The sequence below is a fragment of the Salvelinus namaycush genome, chromosome 12, assembly GCF_016432855.1.
Source record: "Salvelinus namaycush isolate Seneca chromosome 12, SaNama_1.0, whole genome shotgun sequence".
NCBI classification, from domain to species: Eukaryota; Metazoa; Chordata; class Actinopteri; order Salmoniformes; family Salmonidae; genus Salvelinus; species Salvelinus namaycush.
The window spans coordinates 30199377-30212213 of NC_052318.1; the positions used below are offsets into that span (position 1 = coordinate 30199377).

General features: G+C 45.3%; 1 protein-coding gene across 1 annotated transcript in view; it reads left to right on the forward strand.

The window, feature by feature from the left end:
* Positions 1–12837, forward strand: part of LOC120057078 (UV radiation resistance-associated gene protein-like) — a 148305-nt gene that overhangs the window by 65694 nt on the left and 69774 nt on the right. The window contains exon 13 of the mRNA XM_039005474.1: positions 12266–12341. Within this exon, the coding sequence (XP_038861402.1) occupies positions 12266–12341 (76 nt within the window). The remainder of the gene's footprint in view (positions 1–12265; positions 12342–12837) is intronic.

The following is a 12837-nucleotide window of genomic DNA, read 5'->3' on the forward strand; positions in this document are numbered from 1 at the left end:
TCCCACCGTACCTTCTCCGCTGTGCAATCCGGTTTCCGAGCTGGTCACGGGTACGCCTCAGCCACGCTCAAGGTACTAAACAATATCATAACCGCCATCGATAAAAGACAGTACTGTGCAGCCGTCTTCATCGACCTGGCCAAGGCTTTCGACTCTGTCAATCACCGTATTCTTATCGGCAGACTCAACAGCCTTGATTTCTCAAATGACTACCTCTCCTGGTTCACCAACTACTTCTCAGACAGAGTTCAGTGTGTCAAATTTGAGGGCCTGTTGTCCGGACCTCTGGTAGTCTCTATGGGGGTACCACAGGGTTCAATTCTCGGGCCGACTCTTTTCTCTGTATATATCAATGATGTCGCTCTTGCTGCGAGTGATTCCTTGATCCACCTCTATGCAGACGACACCATTCTGTATACATCTGTCCCTTCTTTGGACACTGTGTTAACTAACCTCCAGACAAGCTTCAATGCCATACAACGCTCCATCCGTGGCATCCAACTGCTCTTAAACTCTAGTAAAACTAAATGCATGCTTTTCAACCGATTGCTACCCGCCCGCCCGACTAACATCACTACTCTGGACGGTTCTGACTTAGAATATGTGGACAACTACAAATACCTAGGTGTCTGGCTAGACTGCAAACTCTCCTTCCAGACTCATATATTTAGCATCTCCAATCCATAATTAAATCTAGAATTTGCTTCCTATTTCGCAACAAAGCCTCCTTCGCTGACGCTGCCAAACATACCCTCGTAAAACTGACTATCCTACCGATCCTCAACTTTGGCGATGTCATTTACAAAATAGCCTCCAACACTCTACTCAGCAAACTGGATGCAGTCTATCAAAGTGCCATCCGTTTTGTAACCAAAGCCCCATATACCACCCACCACTGCGACCTGTATACTCTCGTCGGCTGGCCCTCGCTACATATTCGTCGCCAGACCAGACCAGTCTTTGCTTATAGATAGGTAAGGCTCCGCCTGATCTCAGCTCACTGGTCACCAAAGCAGCACCCACCCGTAGCACTCGTTCCAGCAGTTATATCTCACTGGTCATCCCCAAAGCTAACACCCACTTTGGCCGCCTTTCCTTCCAGTTCTCTGCTGCCAATGACTAGAACGAATTGCAAAAATCGCTGAAGTTTGAGACTTATCTCCCTCACTAACTTTAAGCATCAGCTATCTGAGCAGCTTATCGATCGCTGCAGCTGTACATAGCCCATGTGTAAATAGCCCACTACCTACCTCATCCCCATATTGTTTTTATTAACTTTTTTGCTCTTTTGCACACCAGTATTTTTACTTGCACATCATCATCTGCACATCTATCACGTCAGAGTTAATTTGCTAAATTGTAATTATTTCGCTACTATGGCATATTTATTGCCTTACCTCCTTACTCCATTTGCTCACATTGTGTATAGATTTTTCTAATGTGTTATTTACTGTACCTTTGTTTATCCTATGTCTGTGTTGTTTTTTGTCGCACTGCTTTGCTTTATCTTGGCCAGGTTGCAGTTGTAAATGAGAACTTGTTCTCAACTGGCCTACCTGGTTAAATAAAGGTGAAATACATTTTAAAAAATCATGAAGCTCAGGCCCTGAATCTGAACCTCTTGCTCTGCAACTGGGTCCTGGACTTCCTGACCCCAAGTGGTGAAGGTAGGCAACAACCCATCCGCTGCTCTGATTCTCAACAAAGGGGCTCCACAAGGGTGCGTGCTCAGCCCCCTCCTGTGTTTCCTGTTCATCCATGACTGCATGGCAACGCACCTCTCCAACTCAGTCATTCAAGTTTGCTGATGACACAACAGTGGTAGCCCTGATTACCAACAATGATGAGACAGCATACAGGGAGGAGATGAGAGGCCTGGCGGAGTGGTGCGAGGATACTAACCTTTCCCTCAACGTCAACAAAACAAAGGAGCTGATCGTGGACTACAGGAGACCATAGAGAGAGCATGTCCACATCGACAGGGTCAAAAGCTTCAAGTTCCTCGGCGTGCACATCACTGATGAACTCAAATGTTCTCTTCATATAGATGTGATGTATGAAGGCTTCAGGAGGCTGAAGAAACTACTTTAAGACCCTTATGAACTTCTACAGATGCACCATTGAGAGCATCCTGTCGGGCTGTTTCACCGCCTGGTACGGAAATTGCACCGTCCGCAACTGCAGGGCTCTCCAGAGGGCGGTGCCTTCAGTCCAACGCATTATCGGGGTCACACAGCCTGTTCTCCAGGATATCTACAGCACCCGGTGTCACAGGAAGGCCAAGAAGATCATTAAGGATCTCAGCCACCCAAGCCACGTCCTGTTCGCCCCGTTACCAGGCGGAGACCGTACAGGTGCATCAATGCTGGGACCAAGAGACTGAGAAACAGCTTCTATCCCCAGGCCATCAGACTGTTAAACAGTCACCATTACCCTGCCCTGGGCCTTAGTCACGGTTAGTAGCCGGCTACCACCCGGTACTCTACCCTGCACTTTAGAGACGGAGGCCCTATGTACATAGTCATTTAACACATGTATATACTGTATTCTAGTCATGGTTCATCGTATAAAACTTCTGCTGTACAAACCTTTTCTAGTCAAGTACTCTCCATACTGTATACACCATTATATTACATGACCAAAAGTATGTGTACACCTGCTTCTTGGAACATCTCATTCCAAAATCATGGGCCATTAATATGGAGTTGGTCCCCCATTTGCTGCTATAACAGCCTCCACTCTTCTGGGAAGGCTTTCCACTAGATGTCGGAACATTGCTGTGGGGACTTGCTTCCATTCAGCCACAAGTCGGGCACTGATGTTGGGCGATTAGGCCTGGCTCGCAGTCAGCGTTCCAATTCATCCCAAAGGTGTTCAATTCATCCACCACTCACTATGCTTCTCTGGTCACCAGTTGGCACTTGTGGGGTGGTGTGGGGCGTTCTTCTGTCTGTGTACTACTTTCTCTGAGTGGTGTGTTCCAGATGCCAGTGGCGTCTTGGCAAAGCATGGTCGCTGTTAGATGGAGCTGAGTGTCCCCACTGGAGCTGTTGTTCGACTGTGACTGATTCTGTGGAGGCCAAACATCTCTTACATCGTACCCTGCCAGTCTAGTTAAAAATGTGAAATGTGAAAATTCCTCATGTTCATATTCCCAAGGAGCCAACTTACCTTTTTTTTAACACCACCTACAGTTCATCATATAGTCGAGTAAGACAAAACTTTCCTATCCCTCGCGTAATGGGTTTTTGGCTTTTTTTGTGCTTGTTAATTGGAGCCTAACAACCATTTAGGTTCTCTTGACTGTGCCAGCCATATAGAAATGTTTGACCTGTAGAGCGAGGGCATTACTGTTATATTCCCCTCCAGACCTGCCGTCTCAGATAATGACCGCCTTGGCTTTTATGTAGGTTGCCATTTAGCCACAGTAAGAGCAGGCAGACCGATGTACAGCTGAACTAGTGCTCCCTCTACACCTGGGTTGAGAAGTCTCAGTCAGTGTGGAGTGAATGAATGGGGGCTGGAGGGTGTATTTAGAGGAAAGGTGGTAAATGGAGATGACTCCACTTGGCTTGTTTGTGGGCACTAATCCTACCTTGAACGCACCATTATTTGGAATCTCGGAAGCTTTCACCCATCTAAAAATATTCTCAGAATGCAATGAGCTCTAACAATACGTTGCTCCCACATTTTACAGAGCAGCAGCAGAGAGAACCCAGCTCCATAGCTCCAGTGTGTCTGATTGAATGGGGGTGAATAGGGGAGATGCAATCCAGATGTCACCGGTATGATTGAGACCAGAGCCTGGCCGTTAAAAACCCAAGCGCTGCTTCATACATACATGTTACTAGGAATATTAAGGGGAAACCCATTTTGTTGCCTAATTTTCTTCATGAAATTGAAGGCTGAAGAAAATAACTGCCTAAGTAGGGATTGACACATCAATGCGTGGCTCTAGTGTAGTGTGGCTGGGGGAGGAAGTGCTCTATGTGACTGCCAGTGAATGGAGGGAAGGAGGCTAAGAGAGGGCCTTGGTTCGGCTGGACCTGCAAACTCAAAGGAAGGAGGATATTGTTATGCAGCGTTCTGTTTCACGTCCCTTAACATGGACCATGTGGGACCAGGGGAAGGGCCGTCGACCCCCCCCCCCCGCACCCCTATCAGGGTCACATAGCAGCCACGGGAGAGGAGGGAGGGGGTAGAATAGTTGCTCAATGACAGGACACAGACTAGTCAGGCACATCCTTTCACTTATCTTTTTATCGTACAGTAACATTTGAGGACAATGGGAAATACTGTAATGGTCAAGTCAGTTGGATGTCCTGGGGGAAAGGGAAGGATTCTCTGGTGTGCCAGATGGGTCAGTTGTATAAGTGGTTGACTGGCCCTGCTACCCTGTAAAACCTCCCTGTAATCCAGAGAAGATGGGTTGAGAGTGGGCCAGTGAGACCAGGCTGCTCCCCAGGCAGCTCCTGGCTGCTTCCCCATCGTCAGTGGTCCAATGCCCTGATGCCTCAGGCATCCACCAGATCTCTCCTCTACTCTGCCATCACTTTGTCAATTTCTCAACTCTATTACTTAGGATCCATCCATTCCCTGTGCTTTGAGAAATTGCATTTATCACATGCGCCGAATACAACTGGTGTTGACTTTACAGTGAAATACATGCTTATGAACCTTTCCCAATGATGCAAAGTTTTAAAAAAAAAGTAAATTAAATAGTTACTAACACGAGGAATAGAATAAAATACACGAGTGGAGCTACAGTTGAAGTCGGGAGTTTATATACACTTATGTTGGAGTCATTAAAACACATTTTTCGATCACTCTCCAAATTTCTTGTTAACAAACTATAGTTTTGGCAAGTCGGTTAGGACATCTACTTTGTGCATGACACAAGTCATTTTTCCAACAATTGTTTTCAGACAGATTATTTCACTTATAATTCACTGTATCACAATTCCAGTGGGTCAGAAGTTTACATACACTAAGTTTACTGTTCCTTCAAACAGCTTGGAAAATTCCAGAAAACGTCATAATGGCTTTAGAAGCTTCTGATAAGCTAATTGACATAATTTGAGTCAATTTGAGGTGTACCTGTGGATGTATTTCAAGGCCTACCTTCAAACTCAGTGCCTCTTTGCTTGACATCATGGGAAAATCAAAAGATATCAGCCAAGACCTCAGAAAAAAAATTGTAGACCTCCACAAGTCTGGTTCATCCTTGGGAGCAATTTCCAAATGCCTGAAGGTACCACGTTCATCTGTACGAACAATAGTACGCAAGTATAAAAACCACGGGACCACTCAGCCATCATACCGCTCAGGAAGGAGAAGCGTTCTGTCTCCTAGAGATTAACCTACTTTGGTGCAAAAAGTGCAAATCAATCCCAGAACAACAGCAAAGGACCTTGTGAAGATGCTGGAGGAAACAGGTACAAAAGTATCTATATCCACAGTAAACGAGTCCTATATCGACATAACCTGAAAGGCCGCTCAGCAAGGAAGAAGCCACTGCTCCAAAACCGCCATAAAAAAGCCAGACTACGGTTTGCAACTGCACATGGGGACAAAGATCGTACTTTTTGGAGAAATGTCCTCTTGTCTGATGATTAAAAAAATAGAACCGTTTGGCCATAATGACCATCGTTATGTTTGGAGGAAAAAGGGGGAGGCTTGCAAGCCAAAGAACACCATCCGAACCGTGAAGCACAGGGGTGGCATCATCATGTTGTGGGGGTGCTTTGCTGGAGGAGGGACTGGTGCACTTCACAAAATAGATGGCATCATGAGGAACGAAAATTATGTGGATATATTGAAGCAACATCTCAAGACGTCAGTCAGGAAGTAAAAGCTTGGTCGGAAATGGGTCTTGCAAATGAACAATGACCCCAAGCATACTTACAATGTTATGGCAAAATGGCTTAAGGACAACAAAGTCAAGGTTTTGGAGTGTCCATCACCAAGCCCTGACCTCAATCCTATAGAACATTTGTGGGCAGAACTGGTAAAGTGTGTACGAGCAAGGAGGCCTACAAACCTGACTCAGTTACACCAGCTCTGTCAGGAGGAATGGGCCAAAATTCACTCAACTATTGTGGGTAGCTTGTGGAAGGCTACCTGAAACGTTTGACCCACGTTAAACAATTTAATGGCAGTGCTACGAAATACTAGTTGAGTGTATGTTAACTTCTGACCCACTGGGAATGTGATGAAAGAAAGAAAAACTGAAATAAATCATTCTCTCTGCTATTATTCTGACATTTCACATTCTTAAAATAAAGTCGTGATCCTAACTGACCTAAGACAGGGAATTTTTACAAGGATTCAATTTCAGGATTTGTGATAAACTGAGTTTAAATGTATTTGGCTAAGGTGTATGTAAACTTCCGACTTCAACTGTATATCCCGGGAGTACCAGTAAAGATCAATGTGTAGAGGTACGAGGTATTAGAGGTAGATACTACGTGAAGGCAGGGTAAAGTGACTAGGCATCCGGATAGATGATAATAAGAGTAAAATGAAGAACAGAGTAGCAGCAGAAAAGTGTGTGTGTGTATATGTATATTTAGTGTTTGAGAGGGTTTTGTATGTGTGAGGGTTTTGTGTGGGAGTGACAGTGTAGTGAGTCAGTGCACGACAGAGTCAGTGCAGATTGTTTGGGTACCATTTGACTATTTAGCAGTCTCGTGGAGCCTGTCGGTCTGACGTTAATAATAAATTAAATAAATAAGACGTTAATAATAAGCATCTGCCTTTTAGTGCTGAGTGATTCATGCTTTTTGTGGTCGGTTCGGTTTCAGTTTGATTAAAAATAATAATCACGGATTTCGCTAATAAAAAAATAAAATAACATTAAATGCACTTTGCATTTTGTGGGTTGAATGCTGTAACACAGAGTAAAACTATTAATAAAAGTCCCATGATGGTAGTGACTGTCCATTTACTGCTCATCACTTATTGACCATAAATTATTCACATTACTTTAATAACATTTTTCAGTTGTTGTGTGTATTACATTTGTTTTATTTTATGTCAATTATTTAATTCCAAGTTATCATCTCGTCTCTATAGAGCTGCTGTCTGACAATCACTATTTTAGTAGTAAATAATGCATACTTTTATGACTGCTGAATAACAACTATCAATTACTTAGATCATGTATTTTCAGGTAGAGATAGCTCGGGAAGCAACAGCTGCTCTCTATATCACATCAAGACCGCGTATTCTGCATGTCTCTTCTGTAGCAGGTGTAAAAGAAACACAGATCGGACAAGTAGATGTGCAATGGATTATGGTCATTGTAGTTAATTACCACATTTTATGTGCTGAACTATGAAGAATATTGGCCTGTTGGAAACTACAACTCCCTACTACATCGCTACACTAAACTACACTGTTTAGGCTGGATCGGATTTATCTCTAGAGAAACTGTGCGATGTGTGCATTGAGCTCACAGAAAAAAAACGGAACAAAATGAAAGTCAAATAATGTAACCGACATCTATTAGTTCTTTAAAAACCGGAAAATAACCGAAGTGCTGAGCGATTAACCAACATTATCTGCCTTAAAAGTATTTTGAAGTTATAGCTATGATCGTTCACTGAATGGAATGGTTCAGCTGGCTCAGTTCATCTGCATATGATATTTTACACAGCTTTTTCATGGTTGGGTAACCGTTGACCTGACTAGTGTTATCTTAATGTCAATAGCGGCATGGTCTCTCTCTCTCTCCATCTCTCTCTTTCTCTCTTCTCTCGCAATAAGACCTTGTGGTAGCAGTCAGCCATATGGCCTGCGATGGCCTGCCACAAGATTGGGAACACACATTCTAAATACCTGTTCTCTGTCCGTTTCACTTCAGGTCAGCGTGCACTTAATGGACCGTTTTAAAAGGCTGCACACGGGAGGAAGTTTAGATTCCCCATGATAAATAAAGAGGCGCTCCTTGGGAGGGAGAGGGAGCAGCTAGCTAGCCCCATAGAGAGCTGGCCTGTCCTCTGGGTCCAGCTCTCTGGATCTAATTAAAACAATGAGAGAGAGATGAAAGCAGAGGGAGAGTGGAAGAAGAAAAAACACCACCGACGGGCTGCTGCATCGTCTAAAAGCGGCTCTGTCTGATGATGAAAACAGACGAAACGACAGTGACTGAGCGGGCAACCGGATGGCACATCACTCAGGAGACACTTTTACAGCAGTGCTTTCGCTCCAAGATGCCGTTGTGGTTAGAGTTACCCCAGTTGTAAGCGGAGCAGTGTGGCAGTCATTAAAATAGCATTCACAGATGCTCAATGTAATAATTTATCCAATATTGGAAATTACAACTCCCTGTGATTTATATAGTAACCGGTGCCATTATCCATGAAAGTTGCATGGTGGCAGGTGTTTTTTAAAAAGCAGACCTCACATGATTTATGGTTCTGGTGTGTTTGAAATCGCACATTAAAGACATTCTAGGGAACTTCTGGGGACTTTTTGCCAGCCACGGATAGCTAAGTGTAAGTAATGGTTACGGGTGGCTAACTCCCAACTCCACTATGTGAACCAGAGCTGTTGTTTTGTACATTTGGCATATTAATTAGTTATATGTAAACAGGCTCTTGGTGGGACAGATGTGCTGTGGCGGAACGATCACAAGCTGTGTGTACATTACAGCAGGCCACTGAGTCACTGGGAATAGTTCAACGTTGTTCAGGGCCAGATTAAGTCTGAATTATCCGACCACCCACCTGCAGCACAGCTATAATATCACCCTTTACAACCCTACAGCACTTAGGCTTGTACAATGTAATGCCCCTAGGGGGGAAAGAAACAAGTGCCCTATTACGCACACTGTATGTGCAAGGTGCACTCATTAACCTGCTGTTCTGTAAAAGTCTGTTTGGTCTCTTAAAAGGTCAGTCTATTCTGAAGATGACCATGTTAGGTCAGGGGTCAAGGTTTAAAATGACGCTAAACTCTCATCTTGGTCCAATCATCGACTTCATAGCCATACTAACGAAATCCCCAGCCAGCCAGTGTAGCTTACCAAGTCCAACACAAAACCTGGTCTTTGGACTGCTTGTCCTCCATTTTCCTGGATCCCCCTCACAAAAAGCCAGCCTACAGTAAAATGTGAATGTTGCCACTTAACTGTCACTCATAAAAGACCAAGCACTGTGGTGCAATTGACCATACTCCGTAGACACTGGTGGCCTTCAGCTGGTCCTTCCTGTGTAGAGAGAACAATTACATAGACTCTTCTAATAAGCAACCTACTGTACATCAACGTGAGGGAGGAAGCGAGACCGAGAGACTGAAGGGAAGTGAAAGAGGGAAGAAGAGATACTGTACACACACACATAAAAGAACAGAAGAGGCACGGGCTCTCCTGCTATCACATTTTATGGTTGTCTGTGAGGGGGCCTGGACCTGCCTGCAGTAGAGGCCTGGCTGGGTTGATTAGCCGGAGGGCTGTGTAAATACTCTAACCCCATAAAGAGAAGGAGCTTTCCGTTAGAAGCTGCTTTTATGACGTACAGAGTTCCCCACGCCTCTCTCCTTATTAATTACAGATCTCCTCTACCCGTCCATCTGCACGCCGACATCTCAGGCTCTACTGGCGTGTGAGATAGAGCGGGAAGGAGAGGGGTTTTACTTTTACTGTTCTCCACTGGCTGTTTCTGTTTTAGGCTCCTTGACAGTCCAGGTTTATCTCATTAAGCAAAACATATATATATTTTTGTATTTTTTTAGGTAGATGTCAAAGACAGTATTGGTCATGGTGCCTGTCAGTGTCATATTTAGTTTGCCGTGTGCAAAGAGATGGCGTTCAACAGAGCTGCCAGAGGAGTGGTGTGTTAGAGGGTCAGGACATGGTAGTAATAGATCTGTTTTAATGAAGGAAAGGAAACCTGTGGTGGGTGGGTGCGTGCATGCGCATACATTTTGTGTATGCATGCATGTGTGTGTGCATGTCTATCTGTGTGTGTTTGTCTGACGAGAGAGGAATTATAATTGAACCAAGAAAGGGGAGGTGTGTGTGTGTGTTCTGGCCTGTGGATGGATGAAGGGCTGGAGATCTGCTCCAAGGCTGATTGTGATCCACTTCATCCCGCTTGTGTAACAGATCGTTTTATCACAGACGCCAAGACAAGACTGGCCCAGTGATAAGTCACTGCTTTCCACTCCAACTCCCCTCTTTTCTCTCTTTCTTCCCTTCCCTCTCCTTCTCTCTCCATCCCTTGGCTCTTCTTTCTCTCTCTATTCTCCAACTCTGTGTCTTCTAACTGCTCTCTGTCTCCTCTCTAACGGCTCTCTGTCTCTTCTCTAACTGCTCTCTGTCTCTTCTCTAACTGCTCTCTGTCTCTTCTCTAACTGCTCTCTGTCTCTTCTCTAACTGCTCTCTGTCTCTTCTCTAACTGCTCTCTGTCTCTTCTCTAACGGCTCTGTGTCTCTTCTCTAACTGCTCTCTCTACTTCCCTATATCCCCCCACTCTTTGGCACCTCTGACTTCCTCTTCCCCTCCCCCCTGCTGGTGTGTTATAATATATTTGACTTTACTGGACGTATTGGAGGAATTCCTGGTGTTTGGTGAACCGGAGTCACTTCAGTGTGATTTCAGACCCACTGGACAGCACTCATTAATCACCTCCCCGTGATGGCAAACTGTGTGTGTGTGTTCATGTGTGCCTTTGCTTTTCTGTGTGTGTGCACATGTCAGCCTCTCTCTCTCTCATCAGCAAACTAATCATATGTTTTCAGGAGAAAGTGATTGTTGGAATGCCTGCTATGAGTGTGTGTGTGATGTTATTTCTCCCTCTGTTAGTTATTTCCTGGTCATGAGATATTACCACTGGCACGTAGCTTCCGCTGGGGTTTGACTAGTCGGAGTATGTAGGAGTAGAACAAGTGTCTCCGGCTGTGTGGCTACAACAGTGTTTACCTCCATCTGTCAAATGAACAGTGTCTAATATGTGTCTACTTTATTTGGTGAACAGTTTCTATGTGATACCACCTCACAAGAAACTTAAGTTATTGTGTGTATGGTTGGGCAGACGATAAGGACTACACTTCAGTGTGTACTAAAGCGTTAAAGCATTAGAGATAGGCTAGCTACGGCAGCTCTGTTAGATCAGTAGCCAGCTCCCTCACTTGCAGGGCTACAGTCAGTGCCTCATGCACCTTGCCCTGTAACAGTGATGTACCAGTGGTATGATAAGGAGGGCTTCCCGACTCTCGCCCTGCGCTCCTCGGCCCTGATTCTCCGGCATCTGAGGGTCAGAGTTAGAGGGGAGAGGGCATGTCTCCTCTAACAAAGGATTAACAGTATAACATGCCCCACGGGGCATGGCCCCTGAAAGGAATGAGATATGGATGAGGAGGGGAGGGAAGAGGGCCGGATGTTCGCTCACACCTCCTGCCTAGACTGACTGCTGAGCCTGACAGCAGATGAGAAGCTGTTGTACATGGTTAACATAAGCGTGTGTGCGTGCGTTTGTGCGTGCGTGCGTGCGTGCGTGCGTGCGTGCAGAGTAAGACTGTGCCCTGGGCGTATCTCTCAGTACATCTTCTCAGTTGGTTAGCATACATAAACATATAATGACAGGAACCGTTCTTCATGGGGGATGAGGCTGACTTTAGCCATAATGGGATGAGAGGAGAGCGTTGTTGTCACTAAGGGTGTCAGCAGGCTCGGCCTGGGGCCATCCCTCCAATATCTCCACATAAACAATCCAGGGGTTTTCAGCACTGTGTGTCTGCCTGCCCTGCTACCTAGACATCTGACTGGCACCTGAATGCTCAATGGAATCCCACTGAGCCTCTCCCTCTGTCGGTCTGTCTTTGTTCCCTGTAGTGTAGAAGCAGGTGGGCAGGCTGTTTGATGGGCCTACAGTATGCAGCCTGGACAGTTCGGAGCTTGTTTGATATTTTAGTTTAACAAGATGGGGGTTGGGGTGGGAGGAGAGCGGAGTGGGGTGAGAGAGGGGGTGAGTGCAGTGGGAGAGCGGTCCATATGTGAATGTGATCATAGACTCAGAACAGGCTTATCTAGATTCACTCGGGTTCTGCTGAAGTGTTCTATCCAAACTGTACCCTGCCAGGTACGGACTGTAGTAATACATGGCAGTGTCAACAGGGAAGGAATTCACTTCACAGTGCTCAGAAGTCTAGTTGGTGAATCTCACAAAGTTAAACCAACAAAGAATACAATCTAACCTATGTGAACCACCTGCTCCAGTACTGTACACTCATCACCTCTTCCTCTCTTCCCCTGCTCTCACAGATTCCCCCTGTACCCTCGAGGAGAACGCTTTCAGTTTGAATATGGAGTCTACCTGATCAACAAGAACATCGCCCAGGTAAGACCACTCACATATTTGTCAGGCACACCAACTATTTCCCAGGTAAGATGTGACAAACGTGTCAGGTGGTCTGATGGCACTGAAAAGTTCTTGTGTGGGAAACAGCCTTAGAGTTTGCAGAGGTCTACAGGTTGTTACACATGTTTTGGATGGCTCAATCATGTCCATCTGTACTGGAGCCTTGTTCCTGTTTTCCTATCCCTTTGAATGGCCTGGAAACTCTCAATAAAAATATGGAAAAACTGGGATGCATGCAGACACTCACTCACTCTTCTCTGGAAAAGGGGCCAAACTCTTGCCCTGTCTGGGCTGATGAAAGTGAATCGAATGTGTTGACCTGTGTGAGTCCCCCCTCAATCATTTAGCACCAAATATATATCCATTTGCATTCCATTCCCTGTCACTGTCTCTTTCTCAAGCCAGCGAATCTCTCCAGTGTATTTATTAGGCAGGGCAATTAACTCCAACAGGTGGCTGGGTTCAAATGATTGCA